Consider the following 24,101-nt stretch of genomic DNA (forward strand, 5'->3'; position numbering starts at 1 on the left):
ATGCTACTAAAACAGTTAAGGTAACCACTGCCGTGAAGTGGATTTCGGTTGAATTACAGATCTGAGAGTGCGTCTCAACTCTCTCCCCGTGCGGAGATGAAGAGCCAAGGAGTTATTTATTCTAATTTGTTTGGTTTCAGTCGACAGATGTGTGCCATCCGTTTCTATTTATTAATGTGCCCCTTTCATTAGTCAATCTGTGTGTTTGTTCATGCACACATAGGTAAACAGTTTAGTGTTTGTTCTTCCTGTCACAGAGAAGTGCCGGAGGTTGATACACACATGCACCCACACACAGTGGAGACAGACAGCGTTAGACAAAGCCAATAAGAGCTCAGCTCTTGCCCTCTGCAAGTCCTTCTCACCTGCTTTGCAGCTCTGCCTCACATTTGTCTCATTTCATCATTTTGGGTGTTTTTTTTGGGTGCATCTACCTTTTGAATCAGTATCCCAGTGTACCAGTAATCTGACAACTTGCTCAAGCTAAATAAATTGGGCCCTTATCTCAACCTGAGCTCCACTTGTACTTCGACACTGTTAATCACTGAATGCCTCTGCAGTTAAACATTTAAAGGGACAATTAAACGTTTTTTATTTTTTTCTTTCTTGTTGGGAGAAGATAAGATCGATACCGCTGTGATTTCTGGAGGCCAAGTATGAAACTAGAGCCAGGAGAGCCTAGCACAGCATAATGACTGTAAACATGGGGAAACAACTCTTTGCCTCTGTTTAATTAAGCAATAGGGTACGAGAGGCAGTACTGTACCGTCAATAATGTACAGTTCAAGGGTGTTGCTAGGCCCGACGCGTAACGGAGTCCTCTCAATGAGAATGCTTGATTTCATCTACCCGTGTTATAAAGGTTATTAAATCCACCTTCCAGCATGTCTAAATTAAATAATAAATACCCTACATGCTATTTATTTAATCCGAACAACTGAAGTGTAAAAATGTTGGTTGTACGGAGGTTATAAATAGTCCAGTTATAACTGGACTATTTCTTGGCCAGGTGCAGTGACTTTAAATGTGAAATGAATACGCCTGGCCAAGAGGAATACTTTTGTTTTACCTTTGAAAGAGCCAGGCTAGCTGTTTCCCTCTGCTTCCAGTCTTTACGCTAAGCTAAGGTAACCGTCTCCTGGCAGTAGCTTCTTATTTGGCACACAGACATGAGACGCAGAAAAGCATATTTCCCAAAATGTTTAAATATTCTTTTAACGGCAGAAGTCCTTTTAATGCTTGATACGTTGGGGGAACATTTTAAAGTCAGCTTTAGCATTAATAGTAGGTCAAGCGAGGGAAGCTGAGAGTGGAGATATGTGTTCAAAATGACAAGCTCTGGTTATTATCAACGATGGATGTTATTTAAATTACACTACAGCAGTCAGGTCTATAAAATATCAGAGCATACACTAAAGGCTTGCTGTATTACGGGAGTGAGAACCAGGGTTAAGGATAAGGATACTTAACTATTTCACAGGCTCTCAATCCTTAGACTGTGGTAGGTGGCCAGATGGAAATGTGAAATGATTTGAAGGAGGAGGCTTTGGCTAAACAAATGACTACTCACACATGTTTAATTCATTATTTAGCTAGTTTTTTTCATTGTTGTTGTTTTTTTTTACGACATTAAAAGTATCAGATCAGATTAGCCTCATGATCTAAGAATAAGCATTGTTCAGACCGGGCCAGAGGAGCCTTGCTCAGCATGGTGGCGCTGCGAGTGCTGAGTTGTTGTTTTCCAGGTGCAGACAGATGTCCTTTTGCTGCTGCAGCTCTTCGTGTTGGCTGCACAAATATGCAAGACATATGCAAGTAGTTGAGTTGTGATTAAGCCCCTTTCTGCATTAAGTCCTTTCATACAAGCGGATGGTAAAATTACTTCAAGACAAACGTGACTTGATTTGGACCAAACTGGACCGACCATATGGATGCTCCATATGGGATCAGAAGGGAACCAGTGAACCTTTTACAGTTCTGTCTTGCTGAGCCTCTATTGTTTTTCATTTCCATATTTCAAGCTCTTGGCCTGACGCTTGTTTATAATGATCGTCCAGCCACCTGCCAAATCCTGCTCTAACCACATCCTTCTCCGAGGGTCTGAACTGCATCTGTTTCTTTAAACACTCCTCCTACAAATGCTCTCAAGTTAATATTGAATACTTCCTTTGCTTGAGCTTTGTTCAGCTTTACCCATGAATAAATGCATCTTATTTCCATAGCAAGTCAGCGGAGAAACATGAAGGCAAAAGTCAGTGGTATTCAATGATTTCATTAATGATTGGTGCAGTTGTACGGGCTGGTAGCACGTCGCCTGCCCGGAGAATGTGATCCCTTTCTACTTCAGCCTTCAACCTCAGACTAACAGAGCACAAGTTCTGTTTGGAGGTCTCTGCTCTCTGCCTGTGCCCTCTTGTGTACACTGTTTGGATATTCAATATTCTGGCCTGGTGTGCTGGATTTCCCTCTGGCACACACGTCTTTAATATTCTGTGTAGTACATTTGCAAGAATAGCTCAGAAGAGCGCTCAAAACTGGAAGCAAAAAAATTATTGCACGATGACTCAGAGTATCTACAGGCCTTACGGATCCATAAAACAAGTCTTGAAAATACAAAACCTCAACTCAACCTCAACAAGCTGTGAACTCAAGTCGATCATCACCTTATAAATTGATATAGTGAGATTGTACGCATGCAGTTAAAGAGCAGCTTTCGGATTCATCCTGAGTCGCGTTTGCATCCAACACATGAACTCAAATCCGATCTTCACTTTTTTTTCCCCACAAAGCCCCGGGCAAATGATCAGGCTCTGGCTGCTAAGCACTGCTCTATATTCACTATAGCTAATCAATACCTTTGTCAGTCAGCTGGCAAGTAGCACATACTGAGTTTTATATCTCAAGCCCATGCTGATGAGAGTGGTAAAAGTCAACGGCTTATCTTATCAGCTAGCCTGGCTTTGTGCAAATTTCACAAAGCTCACTAATTAACATCGTATATCTCATTTGTTTACACCGTAGCACAGCGCAAACACAATTTCATGGTTTTATGCAGGACAATCTGAGCTAAGAGTGAGCTACATATTTGTATTCTCTCTACAAGAAAGCGAAGAAGTTCCCAAATTATTGAACTCTTGCTTTAACATCATAAAGAAATATTTATTGTGTTATGTTGCGCAGCTTATCTTGAGTTTGATTTAAATACAATTTTTTAGAGCTGCCCAATTCTTCATCCTTGAATGAAGAATATTTGAGGGGAAATTATGCAAAGAAATACTAAAAACTTTACCTTGGAGTTTGTTTTCCAAGCTTTCAGCTTTTAGGGATGTTGGTTTTTATGGATCTTTTGTTCAGTATTTTTACATTTTCTGGTTCGCTAAGTCACAGGAAATGTAGCTCCTCAGTCAGATCAATGAAATGCTGCCCTTCAGCTGTCAACCCCACTGTTTGCAGCCGAGTTAAGTTCCCTTTTGGATACATACTGTACTCTGTTAGATAACATCAACCTGTGATGTGGAGTGCACTCCAGTAGTTTTTTCATGTTGAAGTGATGCACTTCTTTTTCATGGCTTACTCGACCCCTCCTTGGCTACTGCAGTTAGTCGTTTCCATGAGAATCCCACAGGAGAAGCTGCTTGAACTATGGTGTTCGTAGGTTATCGTGTAGGTTTAATGTGTAGGTGGAGGCAGCATAGAAAGATCCAGATAACACGTATATGGGCTCCAAGAGCAATGTGTATGGCAAGGCAGGGTCACAACAACATGTACCATAAAATCTGCTTCCCTGTTTGGACTTCATCCCCCGTAACAGTTCATTTCCTTTATACTATGTATTACAATGAGTAGTACTTAAAGTTTCAGAACTTTAAATACCTGGGTTCAGTTGCTAATCATTTTCTTTTTTTTTCTCTTTCTCTCTTTTCATTAATTAGACTGAAAATCAATTCCAGGGAGTGCTACAGAGCTCTTTAAACTGCTAGATTTGGCCTGAGCTGTGCTGACATCAGACCAGTGTGCACACCATCGGGCACACCCAGGGTCCAATATGATTTGGTAACTACCTTTAGGCCGACTGCGGCACACCCCCTTTGGTGAAACGACATATCTGTCATATTCCCACATTTCACACTGTTTCGGTCACGCTGTGTTGACGTGTGCCTCAGAACTGATAGTTAAAAGGAGCATTTCATCTCGTCTTCCTCTCTGCGGTCCCACCGCCTGTCACCGAGGTGCGACTGCGGTGCACGGAGGAGAGGGCGAGAGTGAGAGGGAGCACACTCCTCCCGTGTCTCCATTATGCATTTCCATATTTTCTCCTTCGCCAAATGAGTTCTTTGTCTGCTCTGAGACCAACGCTAATGAGAGAGTTGCATTGCAGCATTTTAGAAGCCATTGCTCCCCCATTCATCAGGAGAGATTTGTGTTGTTTTTTTTCCACTCAGCAACCCCCTTCTCTCCGCTCTCCTTCTACTTTCTGATTGATGATAACGAGGTTGTTGGCTAAAACCGTCTCTTATCGACCAAACAAAATGGCTCCCAGATTTCCGTGTGTGTGTGTGTGTGTGTGTGTGTGTGAGTGAGAGTGAGAGAGAGAGAGAGAGAGATGTTCCCTGGCTTTGTGTTCTGTGACTGACTACACATCTGTGCATGCCGGTGTGTGTGTGTGTGTGCATGTGTGTGTGCATGTGTGCATTCCAACAATGAGAACAAGATGAAAGGCCGCTGCTCCTGTGAGTCACAAGCTGCTGCCTGCTTCCTAAATGACCCTGAATAGACTGTCACTCAGTGCAATGAGGATGATATTATCTGCTTACAATTCATACACGCACACACAGATATAAATTACACATATAAATGGTACATCTACAAATAAAGCACGGGAAGATGAAAGGCACCAGAGACATTTACATGCGCATAAATATAACAGTACACACAACTCTTGGAAAGGAAAAAGACAGAAATGAAAAGAGAAAAAAAGAAATTCAGACTTGTTAACACACATAAACCTGTCCTATCCTGACCTATGAATAAAAGTAGTAGTGAATGTATTTAATAAAAGTGTCTTTCTTTGCTGAAGATGGTACCGATCAGATACAGATGTTTTTCTCTTTTTCCGTTCCAAAAAAACAACCCGGCTTTTGTGAGAGGAATAATAAATAAATAAAACATTTCCAACACATTTGCTTCTTTTGCACGGGATTTAGTCCGTGTGATGTATTCAGCTGCACAAACAGGACAAACAGCTGCGATGTCTCTTGTCTGTGTTTCCCCTGATTGTCCACAAGCCCAAAAGGTCTGAGATTACTGCAGAGAGCCCCTCTGAAGTAACTGCTTGTTCCCACTTTTCTCCCCCTCTGCTCTGTATTTTCTCCCTGTCTTCCATGTTGTGTCACACCCTGCATTCTCACTGCAGGCAACATGAGTGATGGGTTGCTCCATTCTGGCAAATAGAGACTGTGTGCTGTTGTTGCTGAGCTATAAAGTGCTGCTTACAGGCTCCCACTGAGGCCACAGTTATGAAGGCAATGAAGAGCAACGTGTTTCTATCGCTTTAGTTCTGTCTTCCCTGATGTTACCTCATTTTGAGGAGACTTGGCTTGCTAGAAAGCATTATTTAGCACAGTAGCACATGAATGGTTTTATTTTTCTTGCTCTTTTATGTTAGTCACTGTGCAGTTTTATAGCTGCATACACTGTGTTTATTGCCCAACCATGTTGTTCCGATGTTAAGAAAACATTAATACGCAAGTGTCTAATATATGAACCTAATGTAGATGAAGACTGCTACAATGCGATATCTTCTGTTTACTTGGTGCTGGTCTGCATTTTTCTTATTGTCAACGAATTCTATGAAGATATTGGAATCAATACTTTCCATTCCCAAGCTTGTCTGTGGCATTCAAACCCCAAGCCCAACCATTCCTAAAAATAAGCTTTAATAAGAGGTCACAAATAGATTTGGGTGCATGTCGGACTGGTCCAATCTAATACTTTTCCATATTGAGGGGGGATACAAGCGGCTCCTCAATTTCTTTAATGGTATTTTTATTATTGGAGATACAGGCACAAATACATTATCCAAAAGTAACACTTATATTCATGTTAAATAATGTCAAGGCAAACAAAACAAAACCAACAGAACAACATATATTCCCCCGCTGATCATCATTTTTGTTGGAATCTGATTGGCTCATTGTGAACCTGACAAACTGTGTCTAGTGCTCCAGCTCACCTGGACGGTCTTGTTTTGGTTCAATCCAGTTTTGATTAATACCATAAATTAAAAAAGCAGGAAATCCTCACGTGAGGTGCAACAGCAAAATTTGCAGATTTAAGATTGCTATGAAAATCTTCTTGAAATAGTTTTGTGTTGTTTGACTTAAATAAAATATATTAAATAATCAGACATGTCCTGCTTCTCTGCCTCTTTTTGTCTGTATTCTACTCCTCGGTTTCTTGGAATGGGCATCAAAGTGGAGACAACTTCAGTGCACCAGCCTCATTTCCTCTCCATCTCTGTACTTTTATCCCTTCTACGGCTTCCTCGTCCTTTTTTATTCCCAGTTGAGCGCTCCCACGTCTCTCATCAACTTTTGCTGAGTTTTACTTTCACTTGACTTGTGAGAGAGAGGAGGTAGCAATAACACAGGCTATTGTCATTGTATTAGGGACTGAGTTTAATTTGGATCTTAACGCCCTTTCTCTCTCTCTCTCTCTCTCTCTCTCTCTCACATGAGCTCACAAATCAATTCTTTTCCAGTTTGCTTTAGTGGCAAAGGTGTCTGATGTACAGCATTGCCAAAGCAAATTATTTGATTACATTAAATATTAAAGCAAGAATGTGAACACATAAAACATTTAACCTGGTAAACAAATTGCTAGGATTCAGAAATAACAGAACGGACACTTGGATCTAAACGTTTGTGATCTATCTGTACGGATCCAGCAGGTCCGCATTTGTTCCAGTGTACATTTACAGTGTTGCCAAAGGAGAAATGTTCCAGAGAAAGAAAACACACATTTGCATGTAATGTGACCAGTGATGCAACACATAGCAGAGCTGTGGTCCGCATGTTAACCTCTGTGTCCTTTGTCTCTTCCACAGGGTCCCATCGAGAACGACGTGGTGATTCACGTGGCCCTGATAGCAGAGAGCCAGAGGTAGTGTGTGTGTGTGTGTGTGTGTGTGTGTGTGTGTGTGTGTCTCTGAACATGTCAAAGGTCTATCACTGCTTTAATCAAAGTGAGCTCATAAAGGTGGCACCCAGCCTGACCTCTGACATCATCCATCTCTCTTCTCGTTGTGCGCGTGTGCTCTTCTGAGTATGCGTGTTGGTGCCTGCATGCTTGGTCACATATGTAAGAGTGTGGGCGTGCGTGTGTCAAACAAGGTCAAATGACCTGTGAAGCTTGTTAACCTGTACCTTCAATTGCAGTGGCTGGAAAAGTCCCATTAGGAGGACTCGTGAATCATCGTTCTCACTGCAGTCCCATTATGCGGCCCATTTTTGCTCTCTGATATACAGTGTGGTGGTCAATAGAATAGGTTTATAATGGATACAGATTTACAGCAGACCCTATTTACATGCGTTTTATGTTTACAAGAAAGACCAATAGATGTATTTATCTTCTGTTGACGCATCAGTAGTTCAAGGACTAACAGACTTATAAAGATCCAGATTTTCAAAGGGAGAATCTAGATAGATACAGTAGATGTAAAGGTCAAAAGCTGCTGCTGCAGAACACAGTAGATCTTCAATGGGATGAATGATTAATTCCAGCATTTAATAAAGTAGCCAATAATCAAATAAATATTACTGTGTCCATAATTTGTGACCAGGGAAGACATCGATAGCTCCAGGGCACCAATGCTGAAAAACGGCAACAACTACACTAAAATTATAAATAGTAATTTCATGTCTGTGTCTTTGTGTAGACTTCAGGTGTTTTTGAACACCTATGGCATTCAGACCCAGACGCCCCAACAGGTGGAGCCCATCCAGATCTGGCCTCAGAAGGAGCTGGTCAAGGTAACGCATGTTGGTCACACATTAGTCAAGTTTACCCATCCCGCTGTGTCGAGTTCAAGTCCCTGTGAAATGGAAGTTAGAATGTCTTTTGATGTACCGTGATGTACTCCACTGACAATAAAGATAGAACAAAACATCATAAAGTAATATAAAGACCAAATTTGGAATGGATTTGGTAGTCATTCCTGTTCACTGTGAACGACTCAAAGAAATTTGAGGGGAGCGACTGTGAAAGACGAATGATGCCACTCCACTACCACCACAACTACACAAACCCACCTCAGTCAGCCAGATTACATTTCAGCAGTTAGCTGTCAGTCCATCTGCTTGTCAGTCCAAGATGTCCTACTCTTCAGATTTCCCCTCTTGATTGTCCCATTAATAACAGCAAGGCTGCGGTTGGTTGAAGTGTTTGATCAGTCGAACAGTGATCGTTTCATGTTGATTGATCTGCATCATGGTGGAGACACACGGAGCGCAGCGGTTTGCATAATTGTTCTCAGAAGGCTGCGTCAGGCGGCGCTGTCAGAGGTAAACAGTTCATTTGAACCAATTCCTTTGTTACCTGGACAACTCTTTCTGTGAACCTGGAGGCCAAAACAGGCAGAGGGAAATGTTTCTGAAGAGAATAGAATTCAGAGGAACAGCCTTTTTGAAAATACATGATATAAAGAGCTCAATAGATGTCACCTTTGTGATACTCAACCTATGAAAGAAAAACAACCATATATCTATAATTTGTTCAACCAATAGTTCCTTCTCTATTTTTGATCTCCTTGATGCATATCAGTCATTTAAGCTTTAGTCTTTTCTCCGATTCACCTTGAGGCTTTCTTACGTAAACTACAAACATCATGGTTACGTCTACTGCAGTAACAGATTTGAGACTATTTCTGTTTATGAGGAGTGCTTTTTGTTTATTGTTATGCACCTTTACACCAAGTCAAATTCCTTGCATGTGTAACGTACTTGGCAATAAACTTCAATAAATAAATTCTGATTCTGGAACGAAAAGTACATTTATTTTCAACAGTAACACTAGGAGTTGCGTCATGAACCTGAAATGCACTCTTCAAAATCTATGATTCATAAGAATCCCTGCTGACACTTTGATTGTAAGTCAGCGTTCTGAACAAAAGAGATGGGATTCAATAGAATTTCATCAAAACTGAATCCACCGGCGAGTCTGCTCATCAAATCTAAATCCTTTAAAATGCCTTATCATTTTTATTCAACTTTTATGGCCTTGACACAAAAATACCCAAACCCAAGCTTCCCAATATTATATGTCAAGGGCTTTTATTGTGAAAGGTAAGAACGAAAGCAGTGGATCTGGTGCATGCCTCCTTTGTCACGGTTTAAGAAGTAGAAAACTCAATGATTGATGTACTCTGTTCTGTCTAGAAAAGTTGACTGTAGATATTTCAACAAGATGACAAAAGTATTCACAATTGGTTGTCTCCGAAATTCCACTAACATGCTATTTAAACCAGAATAGTGTTTTACTTTGGTTGGCATAGGTTACACAGGCTTCCTCCAGGTCTGAAAAGTGGAGCCAATGCGGAAATGCCTTAAACTTGCCTTCTTTCTAACATCCGTCAAGGGGCCACTCCTCTGGTTGCAATAAGAAGTCCAACTGTAGAGAGGTCTTTGAGAAAAGGACATCACTTATCACTAGATGTGTTCCCTCAATCGCTAGTTTCAAGTCTTCAATACAGCATGATGTTCATTTAGTAAATTATGGTCACATTTAGAGCAAAATAGACCATAAAGCAGGGTATGCTTGAGGGCGGGGCTACCCTGTGATTGACAGGTCGTTACTGCGCCGTTTTCCGGTCTGGGAGTTGTCCCTTTTTCCGTCTTTCAACTTCAATCACAATGACTAAATCCACTTCTTAATATACAGACTATGGTTATACGCCTCGACCTGGCAAGGACGCTTTAGGAAGTGAGGTGGCAGGTACAGTTCAATGCGTCTGAAGAGATAAATACTGCTGTTTATTCACTCAAAAGTTTGCTTTAACGATTATCAGGCTCAGCACTAGCTAGCTGCTACTTCCATCCTGTCCACTCTGCTTCTTTCATTTACAGCAGATTACACCATTTGTACTGTCATATCTGTGACACCACCCACATCCTCGCCTCCAACTTTTGTTTCACTCCCATCACATCTGTCACTCAAACCCTCGTCTCTCCTCCTGATACTGTCTCATCTGCATGTGTGCTGTTTGAAGTCGACTAGTATCTCCCCATCTCCTGTCTCTCCTCTGTCATACTTGTCACTCTAACCCTGGTCTCCTGTTAGCCTCTGTCCCTCATCTGTCATGTATGTTATGTAGCATCTCTACGCCACGTTACCATCTCTAAACAAACAATTCCTCTTTTCTCGTCATCTCCCTGAGCTCTGTTCCTTCCTCCAGGCCTTTTCTATCTCCTACCCTCTCCTTTTATATCTGTCCCATCCGCTTCCCTAACTCCACTCTCCCCTCTAGGCCCTACATCTTGTCCCGCCCCAATTATGTCCGTTACACCAAACAACGCTCCCCTCCAGGTCTATCATCTGCCTTTGAACTGTCATACCTGTTACTTTTTCCTTCTCTCCCCTCTGCCTCTTTCTGCTGCCTGGTGCTCAGCCTCTCCGATGGATGTGCCATTGTGAGTCAGAGGCGGGCGCTGCGCTGAATATTAAATCCCAAGCCCAGAATCTGTTCATCTCGGAGTTACCACCATCTCCTGTGCTGCGGGCCCGCCTTTGCTCACCTCACCTCGTCCCTCGCAGCCGTTTCATTGTGTTGACAACAGCTGCCTGACGACTGGAAAGTGGCAATTACATTTTGCAATGTGTTATTCCCACCCGTACAACCTGAAGCGTATCCCCTTGCAAATCGCTGCTTTTCCTAAAAATAGCCTTCCTTTTAGCGGTTTCTCTCCCGGTTTCATATCTGATAGTCCGTGTGGACATCTTTGTGGACGACATTTTGTTTCTCTCACACATGTTGCAGTTACAAGCAACAGCTGGAGTCATGTCAATGAAGCCCTAAAGAGACACTCTGGACAAAGAATTTGAAGGGAAATTACGGTATTTTTCCACATGGGTCTCATTCTAATACTCTAGGAAAATGTGAGGCAGTACAAGATTACAACAGCTCAAACAGTTGTGTTACACGAAATAATCCCATCATCCCGGTTCAGACTTATTGTACACAGTGGCAGTTGATGAAAACTACAGTGTACCTCTGCAGCATGTGGTTTATTAGTAATACCGCACATTGCCCCGATGGCTGTCGTTCTTGCATTTCCCAAATACGTCCAGCAGACGTGTCGTGTTGGCGGTCATGAATCATGACCAAAAGTCATAATGGACAGAAGTATGAGAAGAAGGCCCATCTTGACAGATCCCAGAAGAGTTATTGGTCGATGTAATTGTTTCTCCGGTCCATACTGGCTGTGAAGAGACCTCTTCTTAATGTCTGTGCAAAGATGGGGGACAAAATCTGCCGTCCTTGTTCCACATAAGCTTATACTTAAACAGTTTCAGTCCTGTTGGTACAAAGTAGTTCATTGTTGTACGATCCCTCCACCACAGCTCGGCAAGGAAACGCTATCCGAGGGAATTTGTAACTTTGGAAGAAACCCATTTTGATTTGACTGATAGCCACTTCTCCCAAAGTTTAGATTCTGCATTTTGAACCCCATTGCTTACAAAGTCACTCTATTAAGGGATTGCTTCACAGCAACAACAGTTACAGTGACCAACAACACTTTCAATGTACATATAAAGATGTGATTACTGTTTGAAGAGAAACATGAACAAATTCATCCCCGCCCTTTAACGACATGTTATGGGGCAGTCTGTGGTTAAAGAAACCCTTTGAGTACCAGAAGGTTTATCCCAGATTCAAAAGGCACACGCTGTATCATTTTAAGCCGTGTGGCAAGCTGCTGAACTCCTACCTGCACGCTAAGTCCCTCTGGATGACAGCACCTGCTGTGAAAGTAAATCTGTTATGCACATTTTGTGACACCAACAGCTACATTTCCACCATTCGGGGCACCAACCCAGCAGCGATAAACATGTGCAAGGACCTGCTCCTGGTGAATTTAAAGTTTTGCAGAGTATGTCAGTAAATAGTTGCACATTTTCACACATAGTGGCCACTGCAGAAGAGTAAAATACAGCTTTTAGATGCATCCTTTCATTATCTCTCCCACCCTGTCAGGCTTTCTGTTTGTGGAAATCTCAGGGAATGAAAGGATGCTTTGAAAGGCTTCCTGCATGTTGTCTTTCTTCATTGGTATTCTGCACACAGGAAGTTCTGGGTGCAGAGGTTCCTCCGACTTCCCGTGGCTTTTCTCCTCCAGGTCTCGTTCTTGCCTGTTAGGGCAGTGATTTGCAAAGCCACTTAATCCTCAATTACCGTGTCTCTTTCTTTTGTATAAACGTAGCACTTTTGCTCCTTTTAGTGTAATTTCTTCTAATTGGCCCAATTCTTGCTTCCCCGTTGTGTTCAGCTCAGCCCTTTTCAAACCGGTGAGGAAGTACACTGGGGTAGCAGAGCACCACCTGCTGGCTGACGGCATGAATTGCAGCTGGTTTGAGACGAGAATGCGGCATTGAGGGCTTGATAGGCAGATTTCCTGCAGTGCCACTTCAGTGTGTGGGTGTACTGATGCTGCTTCATGATAGCACAGATTGGGAGGCATTTAAATTTAGAATTCATCGGCTGTCACAAAGAGAATAAGTACTGCTTTCACATTCAGCCAGACACATCACAAATGTAATGCACACACGTACACGACCGCGGCTTACACACACACACACACACACACACACACATAATCAGTAACTTGTGGTGAGTGTCACACCACTGCGCTCCGAGCAAGCAGAGATAGGGAATCAATGTCCAATGTCCTCTTTCTTTTTGCATCAATCAGTGTACTTGACAGCAGACGACACAGCGGTGAAAAGCTTTTATGCAAAGCACCAAAGAAAAGCGCTGGAAAAACTGATGCTGCAGCTCCTGTATCCTCCCTGCTGCCATCTCTAAACGCATTTCATTTGGCCTTTTCACCTGCGTTGTTTGACGACGGGGGGGGCGGGCGTGGACGAAACAACTGCGTTAAGGATTTCTATTCATCTGTCTTGCTCTTTATATCTGGGTAACTGTGTCGGTCCGGGCAAGTGTTGAGGTGTGAGCTGAGTCAGCCCCACAAATTTAAATTGAACCTGTGGGAGAATTCTACCTTTTTTCACCAGTTTTACTGACACCACATAATTTCACTCTACTAATTAGGTGTGAAACTTGACATCAGCTACTCTGAGCCCATCGTCCTCATCCAAACCCTGTTGGAGTTGAGCTCTCTCTTAGCCTCAGTTCATAAAGTTGCTCTAGAAGTCTTGAGAGCTGACTTATGACTTATAATGTGTGGACATATTATGCATCGATCGACCAGGTAGAAACCACCTGTTTCTCATAATTATAGGACCTTTTCCCTAGACAAAATAAAACAACAACAACATACATTTTAGATGTTTTTTTACATTTTCAATTCTGTTTTACTTGTCTGGAAACAAGGTCATATACTGGTGGCCAATCCACAGCAAGAAAAAGCTGGGAGATAGTTTAACCTGTCGAAGGGAGACTGCAGTGATTTATTGCGGCATAGCAAAGAGGCAGATGAGAAAAGAACTGTTGGGACTGGCACATCCCCTGCATGGAAATCACAATGCTAATGTATCAGAGTTTAGAGGAAGAATAGCAACTCTGTCCTGCTCTGCATTTGGTTTGGGAAAGTTTACACTACAGCAAAACTCGTTACCTCAGATAACCTTACCTTTGCCAAACTCTTTGGTCAGTCCTCATCCTCAGAAAGCCGTTTCTCTTGTAGATATTAAATGGATTATTGGAAAAAATACAAACAATAAATCCCAAATCGAACCCCTGTGCTGCTTCTCCAAGCATGTGTTTCTATATCCGTCCCTGCAATGTTTCCTTTCCGTGCTATAAAACTAGAGCTAACTAGCTTTTCCCCGGCAATAAAGGAGCAATTGTATTTCTTTATTCCTCTGTGTTTTAAATCAGCTGGAAACCTCAGTGTGTAATTGAAGACCCATTGTATAAAAATGTAAAAATGTGAGTGGGCAATCTACCACCATTATCACTGCAAACTGCACAGGGGCCGTGCTAGAATGGGAAGTATGGCAGGCTGGGGCCTAGTGAAGGGTCAATTTAGCACCAGCTAATATTTACGATGGATTTGGTGCATATATTTTAAGTGGCTCAAGTGGAACCAAACAGCATGCAGCCTATTTATTCTAATGAGGGCTCAGCCAGGTCTCTTTTTTTGGGCCTCTGTAAGCAGTGTTTTCAGCTCGGTGCCCATGGGCGTGCTTGGGTCCACTAAGCACGCTGCTCATCGCAGCACAGGGGCCTTTCGCTGTCGCCACGTCTCATAACTTTACACAGAGCTAAATATCAGTAGGTGGTTCTGCCATATGCCGGTAATTCCAGCTCATGAGTTGCAACAACAGAAGTATCTCAGTGGAATAGAGATGATGGACTTGCACTTTCATTACAATATGGACTGGCTCCGCACGGCGTGACATTTCCAGTGAAACGTGATATTTTTAATCTCGCAGGAAAAATGTGCTTGGGCAAAAAAACACGTTTTTTTAGAAAGGTTAGCAGTTAACAGCGTGTGCAATGTGTGTGTCGTGTTTGCTGACGAGAGTTTAACGTGTGTTTCTTTCTGCAGGCATACCGTTTTCTTGCCGTCAATAAAAAGCTGGGGTTGAGTGGGCGTCCAGAGAGGCCAGTGGGCTGCATTGGGACCTGCAAGGTATATGAATTGCCTACCATTTACACATGGGCATGCATGTGCTGCAAAGGTCATGGGTGACCACTCACACACCTCTCACATGTTGATCTGCATACGTTTCCCAGAGCTCTGAGGAGTCAAACTGAACTAAACAGAAAATATTCAGTTCCAAGAGTTTTTCTCAGACTTACAGTATGCATCAGTGAATGCTGAATAGATTATTTTAATATGCTAAGCTGTCAGGCAGTCTGTGCGTGTGAGGCCGTGTGTGTGTGTGTGTGTGTGTGTGTGTGTGTGTGTGTGTGTGTGTGTGTGTGTGTGTGTGTGTGTGTGATGTTGTTTGCAGTTTCTTCCAAATGAAGGTCAGCAAATAAGTTGAGCTATAGCAGCTTTCTCAAACAAAGGCATTACCAAACAAATGAATCATGGCTCCCAACGCATTGCTAAAGCAGTATTATAATGGAACATTCATAGGGAAGATGGCAGACTGCCAGAGGGCCTTATCATCATCAGTGTGTGTCTGTAAGGGTGCATGTGTGTGAGTGTGTGAGCCCCTATGATAATCTATATGTGTGAGAAGGGGGCTTTGTATCAGTGTGTGTGTGTGTGTGTGTGTGTGTGTGTGTGTGTGTGTGTGTGTGTGCGTGTGCGCGTTACCAGAAGTGGATATGTGTTTTTTTGTGTGTCCCTCTATTTTAGGATTGATGGCTTGTTTTTTACGCTGCCCAGAATAATGTATACGTGGCTACTCGCGAGCCATCCGTCTTCTCATGCAACCGTGTGTGTGTGTGTGTGTGTGTGTGTGTGTGTGTGTGTGTGTGTGTGTGCGCCTCCCTCCAGATTTATCGGATCCTGGGCAAGACGGTGGTGTGCTACCCAATAGTGTTTGATCTAAGTGACTTTTACTTGTCCCAGGACGTTATGCTGCTGATTGATGACATTAAGGTAAGTCAGGGTCACACTCATGGAGCTTTCTGTTGCCGTTACGGCTCCACAGCCAACCACTTGTTATGTTTAGAAGAACTTAAATAACTGAGATGTATTTAGCTTGTGTGGTCTTAAGAGATGCAGCCTGACATTTGTAAAAAAAATAAAAAAAAGAGAGAGGGAATCAGCAGATATGAGCAGAAATCAAATATTCTCCTGAGTACTGGACCAATTCAAGCACTAGATTTATTGACTGATGAACTCTTGTAACTTCCCATTCAATTCCTAGCAAGGACCTTTTGGTCATAGAATATGGAGGAAAACAGAAACAAAACATACAAAATGTTTATTTGATTGAAATAGTAGATTTGGACTATTTTAGTTTTTGACTGACTGTGATATCAATGTGATCACAATGTGTGTGTGTGTGTGTGTGTGTGTGTGTGTGTGTGTGTGTGTGTGTGTGTGTGTGTGTGTGTGTGCGTGCAGAACACCCTGCAGTTCATCAAACAGTGCTGGAAGATGCAGGGACGTCCACTCTTCCTGGTTCTCATCCGCGAGGATAACATCAAGTAATATACACACTCAATAATAGCTCTTTTATCATTTCTTTAATGTCCTCCTGTCCTTCGATAGCTTTCTTACAGCATTCCTAGTCCGGCTATCGCCCCATACATCACCCTCTACCGCTCTTATTCTCTTTGATACTGGCTCAAGCTCGCAACACATTGATTGCCTTGACATGCACAATGCAGTCTGATAAATTTTTTATGTCCAACACATCTCTCTCCCTCCCACTTTACCTCTCTTCCCTCCCACATGTACTGCAATTTATCTTTATGGCGGCAAGGTGCAACTGTATATGCTTGCTGATTGGGTGATAAAGTTTCTCATTTGTATCAATGTAGCCTGAATGGTGGGCTGATTACAGCAGTAATGAGCATTATCCAGAAAGCCATATATGTTAAATGTGCTACAAGCGCTTAAACAGCCACACTGCAGTATCTGGAATGAGTCAGTCAAAGAAGCAACTCAATAGTCATTATTTCGCTATTGATCGGGATGATGCTCTGAATGGAAGGTGACGGTCTGGGTGAAATGTGTTGATTTTTTGAGAAAAACAAATTCATCTATGATGATTTCAGGCTGACATGTTTAACACATGTGTTTGTAATATATTGGTGAACACAGACGTTTAGACTCAGAATGAGACAGACTCACTCTACTGTGGACTGTAGGAAGAAACACACTTTGTAATTCTAACCTCTGCCTCACCAGGGGGAGCCGCTTCAACCCGGTCCTGGACATGCTGGCCTCGTTCAAGAAAGGCAACATCGGAGGGGTCAAAGTTCATGTCGACAGACTTCAGGTTTGAAATAGACTTGTTTATTATGGAATTGATTATTTAATTTGGTTATTCTCAACCACTCTTTGTTTTTGGACTGCACACTTCAAGGACTTTACTTCTTATGGATTATTGGACATGTTAACCGTCAATAGTTAGCTAATGGTGCGAGTTTCCCCTAATAATGGTATTTTTCAATGGCTAGTATGGCTTATGATTGCCACAAAATCTAAGCGAATTAGGTATTTGAGCAATAAAATAAACATGATTAAAAATATAATAAAACAAGGCCTTTTTTGGACTCCCTTTGAAAATAGTTATAAGACAAGCTAAATGATATTTTATATAAAGGAATTGGATTTTTCTTTCTGCTCATGTGTCCATCACCTTTAATGTCTTTCTTGGTTCTATGGTTAACAAAGCAGTCAAATGTCTCACTGGTCACATTTTATTGGGAGGATCAATGACGTTAGGTTTTGACATTGTCACAATTCCAATCAAGACTGATTTACTATTGAATCAATGTCACAATGTTACTACACTTGTGATTGTTTGTGTATTGTGAAAGTGTATTATATAGGTGGCTATGCATGGGGGGAAACATGCCGCCTGCTCTCTCCCGTTGGCTCATTTACAAAAGATATCACTGCCGTCTCTGAAATATATCACGGCTTAATATCACAGATGCAGGGTTTCATCTCTTTCTTCAGAAGTCACTCCTTCTTTCAATAGCATTACCTTTTATTATTATTACCTTTTAGTGGTTCTCAAACAGTTTGAGAACCACTGCTGTATTCTGTGAGGTATTACAGATCCTTTATTAATCCCACAGTGGGGAAATTATTCTCTGCATTTTACCCATCCTTAGTAATTAAGGAGCAGTGTGCTGCTCCTTAATTACTTTCCCACACACGACCTGACTATTACCAACTCAGTGTTGGCCCCGAACCCGACTAACAGGAACCTCAGTGTGACACTCGACAGTCAACTCTCCCTGACTGCCAACATCACCGCAACAACACGTTCCTGTAGGTTCATGCTGTACAACATCCTGTAGGTTCATGCTGCTCAACATCCTGTAGGTTCATGCTGCTCAACATCCTGTAGGTTCATGCTGCTCAACATCCTGTAGGTTCATGCTGTACAACATCCTATAGGTTCATGCTGCTCAACATCCTATTGGTTCATGCTGTACAACATCCTATTGGTTCATGCTGTACAACATCCTATTGGTTCATGCTGTACAACATCCTATTGGTTCATGCTGTACAACATCCTATTGGTTCATGCTGTACAACATCCTATAGGTTCATGCTGTACAACATCCTATAGGTTCATGCTGTACAATATCCTATAGGTTCATGCTGTACAACATCCTATAGGTTCATGCTGTACAACATCCTATAGGTTCATGCTGTACAACATCCTATAGGTTCATGCTGTACAACATTCTATAGGTTCATGCTGTACAACATCCTATAGGTTCATGCTGTACAACATCCTATTGGTTCATGCTGTACAACATCCTATAGGTTCATGCTGTACAACATCCTATAGGTTCATGCTGCTCAACATCCTATTGGTTCATGCTGTACAGCATCCTATTGGTTCATGCTGCTCAACATCCTGTAGGTTCATGCTGTACAACATCCTGTAGGTTCATGCTGTACAACATCCTATAGGTTCATGCTGTACAACATCCTATTGGTTCATGCTGTACAACATCCTATAGGTTCATGCTGTACAACATCCTATAGGTTCATGCTGCTCAACATCCTATTGGTTCATGCTGTACAGCATCCTATTGGTTCATGCTGTACAACATCCTGTAGGTTCATGCTGCTCAACATCCTATAGGTTCATGCTGTACAACATCCTGTAGGTTCATGCTGTACAACATCCTATAGGTTCATGCTGTACAACATCCTGTAGGTTCATGCTGCTCAACATCCTGTAGGTTCATGCTGTACAACCTCAGGAGAATACATTCTCTGATCATCTGGCGCCGTGAGTACTGTAACTCCCTCCTGGCAGGACTACCTGCTAATGCCATTCGACCTTTACAGCTCATCCAGAATGCAGCAACCCGACTGGTCTTTATCCTCCCAAAATTCACCCACACTACTCTTGGGCTGACCCCAAGTCAGGCTTAAAGGAGGATGAAATAAAGCCAATAAAGCAAAAAGAAAGAAAGATCCCAAAGAAGGTTTTTCCTTTGACCACCCCCATTTTTCTTCCTCCAAAGTGGGGCGTGACAAAAAAAAATACATTTAAGAACCACTGCATTAGAGGTTGATCCTCAATGTATCTTTTGTCCTGCGGAGAAGACAATAGAGAAACCTGAATAGACACTCAGTGCCGATGTACATAAATGAATCCATCTCCATCACTGGGTGATAGCATCACAGACGCTATGAAGATAGTCTACTTAGTTCAGCAGTTTTTCTGCTTCGTCAGGACCATTGGTCACCAAGGCGGTGGAATGGCCATTAACACACAACACCAAATTCCTTTGAAGCTGCTATAGTCAATATTTTGATATTAACGATGGATCACACGACTACATGGCATGTGAAAGGTTCATAGTGTTGAAACCAGAGATTTGCCACATCGCTCAACTCTACGGAGCATTTGAGCATCTTTTAACTTACAACGTTTCCATTAGGTTCTCACCCTCTCATCCGCCTCATTTCCATCAGCAGAGTGTTCATGAAGAAGTATTAAAAGACCTTTATACTCAACCTGCTCCGCACCAAATGCCGACACGCAGTTTTAGCGGCTAGCTGGTGAACATAGCGGTGCATTTAGTTGGTGGAGACCAAAACCAAGCTAAACAGGGAGTGAATAGTAGACCACATTCACCAGGTATAGACAAACAAAACTGTAAATGAATCCAAGTATGTCAATATGTCTGCTAGATGAGCAAATAAACAACTTTTTTCTAACAACTTCCCAATCTCCACCTAAAAAAAGGACAATATGTCTGAGTTGCATGTACAGCTGGTTTACAGCGCCCCCAAGTGCTCAGAAAATCTGTTAATGCAGGTTAAACAAAGTAAAACTTTCACATATGTTCATATTAAAACAGCCGATTTGATTTAACTCATTAGAATGTTCATGGCAGCATTCATGAATTTACAATTAGCCATAAACATTTTACTGCAGCTAGTTCTTATTTTTCATGGCAGATGGTATTTGTTTAGGATGTTGACACAAGCAAAAACAAAAAACAAGGCCATGGTCGCTCTACAATTATGTTCAAATTGTTTATTTATGACTTATGGTTTTCCACCCCTACTTTCTCTCCCACTGAGTCTATGGCGTTCAGCTGAGACTTCCTCATAGGATCCGTTTTTTGTTTTGCTCTAAAGTTCTTCCTTCCCTTTGCCTGTTTGCTATTCACTTCACAGCTAACTCCAACAACTTTGAAACACTTCTCCTCTTCATCACCTCATTGTTATGGGGAGCAGGATTGCTCCTCTCCTTTGCCTCTTATTTTTGTTTTTGGAGTTGAGTTCAGTTGGAATGGCTAATATCACATTTAGACCACAGGAGCAGGTTGCATTGAACTGTCTCTTTGCTCCCACACTGCTTTGCTTTCAAACTTTCACAATCTTACTAACTTGTTACCGCTCCCATACACGTTTGTAGAATTTTAAGATTGAACTGAGTTCACACCTTACTACTCCATGTGTTCTTTGTTGCTCAAACAATTGTTTTGCATCCTGAGTTCCACGAAAAACCTCCCTGGTATTTATAGAGCCGTGCTTTCTCTCCTCCTGTATTTTTGTGCTTCTGAATGTGTCTTTAGACTCAGATTTCCTATATTATGGTGCAATCTCTTGGATATAAATGGAATACTCATTTTGCAACTTCTTTTTTTTCTCATCGACCTATTAGACCCTGATATCTGGAGCGGTGGTGGAGCAGTTGGACTTCCTGCGTGTCAATGAGGCAGAGTAAGAGTTTCCTTTAGTCTTTGTACTAAATTAGTCAGAGGTCAGTTTGATATTTCAAAAAGCTCATTACGGATTTCCATGACAAATACAATTTTAATCTGATATGCGTGCAATCTGAGGATGGCAAAGTATTGATGCCAGCAGTGTTTTGCTTGTTGATTTAATTGTGAAATGTTTCGAGTGAGATTAAAGCAACTGCTTGTGGATCTGCCATCTTCATACAATTAGTGTGTGTGTGCATGTGTCTAGGATCCCAGAGTTTAAGAGCTTTGAGGAGCTGGAGCTGCCGAAGCACTCCAAGGTGAAGAGACAGATGAGCACACCCAACGTCTCAGAACTAGAGCAGCAGCCGGAGATCGCTGTGGATGAGTGGCTGCAGAAGCCCACCCAGGAGATCATCCAGAAGTTCCACGTGAGTTAATCAACGGTTCACAGCAGAACTAACGTATTCTTTCGTGGCAATCCTTAAGATGTCAGTCCTGGTTTGTTTAGGATTTCTATGTGGGTGAAAACAATGGTATTGTGCTTCCAGTTTAGCAGCCTGGGGTCTTTTTGTTGACACAAGCTTCAAATGTTCCGAATTGTGTGCATTGGTAAATTTAGTTGTGTGTGTGACTGAGGGAGAAAAACTGTAATACAGGCAAACAGTAGCTGTGGTGTAAGCAACTCTTAAACTATTCCACCTGGGTTGCCTCATTATTTGTGGGGAAAATAACCTCTGTGCCCTCATCGTTTCCCCCTGTCGACACAGCCCACTCTTGCCAACGGTCACTTGGCCACCTGTTACCTGTTTCATTATAGCATCTCATAAATATGTTAAAACATATTTCCTCAATGCCAGGTTCTGTGTACAGTCCGTCCAAGTCTGCTCACAATTACCAGCTCGTCAATCTGGCTCTGGACTTTAATATTTCCTACGTGTCTAAAAAAGCCAAACCCCAGCCCACGCCTTCTGCAATTGTGATTTGTTGAGTCAATGAGAAATTCATGACAGACTGAAAGTCTGGAAACCCACATCCACATCTGTTATTCATTTATTTTAGCATGTTATCGGTCATATTGACGCTACCAAAGCCAATAAACACTTAGCATTTCAAGCAAACGATAGATAACTTACCCCAATCGTCTTCTGACATGCTTAAAGGTGCTCTCTCCTCCACATGCAGGCACATTAAGGTTGCTATCAAATTCAAATGACAATTATTACCACAATTGCAAAATGCCAGAAAGCAATCTGGTCTAACAATAAAAGTTTCAATAAGTCTTGTTAGTGCTTACTGTGAACAGACAATATTGCAGCTGTGTGCAATGAAGTGATCTGAGTTTGTTTAAGTCTACTGTGTTTGTATGCGTAACCAGGCTCATCTACCCTCGTGTGTGTGTGTGTGTGTGTGTGTGTGTGTGTGTGTGTGTGTTTGTGTTTGTGTTGTTGTGCGTGTCATTGCTCAGGACTGCAACTGCTTGGCCAGTCAGGCTCAGCTTGCAGTTATCCTTCTGAGGAGAGAAGGACCAGACCTCCTTGCAAAAGATGGTACACACACACACACACACACACACACACACACACACACACACACACACACACACACACACACACACACACACACACTCAGAGTTGGTGAGCATTTTTAAGAACTAATCACACATACTGAAACAGAACAGCAGAGTTTCTTAATGTCCAAACGCAAACATATTTGTGATTCCAGAGAACCTGATGGATGAACTGGAGAGAATCTACAGAAGAGCTGGCAGCAGGAAGCTTTGGTCTGATATTCCCACACACACACATACACAAATACTTACCATGCATACACTGGTTGCCGCCTTCCAGTGTGTTGCTTCATTTGTTGGCCTTACATTGCCGTTATGGGGTCCAAACATAAAAGTTTTTACTAGAAGTGCCCAGTTCTGAAAACGTTACCTCTAAAGATGCATTCAGTACTAGTGAGGCCTTCCAAGGAGGTGACATCCAGCACATTTAGTGTTTCGTTATATTGAATAATTTAGTGTGAATTAAAAGGGGGTGGGGATTTATGTTTTTTATGTTTTTTGTTGGGCACCCTTTAACCAAATATCTCCACACCTGTTGTGTCCCCGGTTTGTTGTTTTCACAAAATCTTGTCTCATGTGAACACTTTAATCTGGCTTAACTGTAGGATGGCAGTGCGTCACGCCGCTGCCATTATCAAGAAGTTCGCCAGCTCTATAGCTCCTCACATCACCACAATACTGGTGCATGGGAAGCAGGTAATGTCTGGGCAGAGATGGACTGAAGACTCTGCATGCTTTCTCCCAGTCAGCTGGCTAGCTAGCTGTCTAACTTGAGAGCTGTGTGAGGCTCCGCCAATCCTCATAAGCAACCAACCAACTAACAGCACTCAGTTAGTCAGTGCTTTACTGAAATATTTCAAAAAGTCTTCAATTTCTACTCTTTTATTGTGTAAATGAGTCAATTGAAATAGAGAAGTAAGCTGCCTTAAGCAAGGGATAAATTAAACAATGAAAATCATTTGTAAAAATGATATGAAAATCTTCAAAGGAACAGTTAATAGTGACTGTACTCAGCATTATTCAGGCATTTTTTGTGTAAAATTAATGATCGTCCCAAGTTTTACTCTCAAAAAGGTCTTAATAAGTGAAATCTGACTTCTCACTGTGATATTTATTAGTCTGTTAGTCCCCCTGGTAGCAGGAGCTGTGATGCAGCAGCCGGCTCACATCGTAGCACCGTGCTAAAATTCCGGATAAACCACTAAGTTTAGCTTAATGCGGTTGCTCACATTCACACAGCTGTGAGTTTGGCCAAGCTAGCAGGCACTTTGACTCAGGTGTGTTCAGGAGCTTGTTGCCGGTGTTTTGCTTCCGTTCCATTAACCTCCACAGAGGCTGGAGCCTCGTCTCTGCAATAAGGCCAGCTGTATACGCCAAATGAAATAGGATTTTCCCATTTGTGATGGCCCTGTGAGTGCCTTTACACGCGCTGTTTCAGCCGTGTGCTCGGTGGAGGAGCTTGATTGTTGC

At 42.2% G+C, this 24,101-nt stretch overlaps 1 protein-coding gene across 2 annotated transcripts in view; it reads left to right on the forward strand.

Annotated features, from left to right (window-relative positions):
* Positions 1-24,101, forward strand: part of phkb (phosphorylase kinase, beta) — a gene marked incomplete at its 5' end in the record, with an annotated part of 94,515 nt that overhangs the window by 62,516 nt on the left and 7,898 nt on the right. The window contains 11 exons of one of the 2 annotated variants that reach the window (XM_079217330.1): positions 7,106-7,161; positions 7,937-8,030; positions 14,787-14,870; positions 15,690-15,794; positions 16,266-16,348; positions 17,055-17,145; positions 21,022-21,080; positions 21,330-21,492; positions 22,530-22,611; positions 22,787-22,844; positions 23,237-23,327. In XM_079217330.1, coding sequence (XP_079073456.1) covers positions 7,106-7,161; positions 7,937-8,030; positions 14,787-14,870; positions 15,690-15,794; positions 16,266-16,348; positions 17,055-17,145; positions 21,022-21,080; positions 21,330-21,492; positions 22,530-22,611; positions 22,787-22,844; positions 23,237-23,327 — 966 coding nt within the window. The remainder of the gene's footprint in view (positions 1-7,105; positions 7,162-7,936; positions 8,031-14,786; positions 14,871-15,689; positions 15,795-16,265; positions 16,349-17,054; positions 17,146-21,021; positions 21,081-21,329; positions 21,493-22,529; positions 22,612-22,786; positions 22,845-23,236; positions 23,328-24,101) is intronic. The other variant, XM_079217329.1, reaches the window with a different exon arrangement.

The sequence above is a fragment of the Taurulus bubalis genome (genome assembly GCF_910589615.1).
Source record: "Taurulus bubalis genome assembly, chromosome: 4".
In the NCBI taxonomy this organism is placed as follows: domain Eukaryota; kingdom Metazoa; phylum Chordata; class Actinopteri; order Perciformes; family Cottidae; genus Taurulus; species Taurulus bubalis.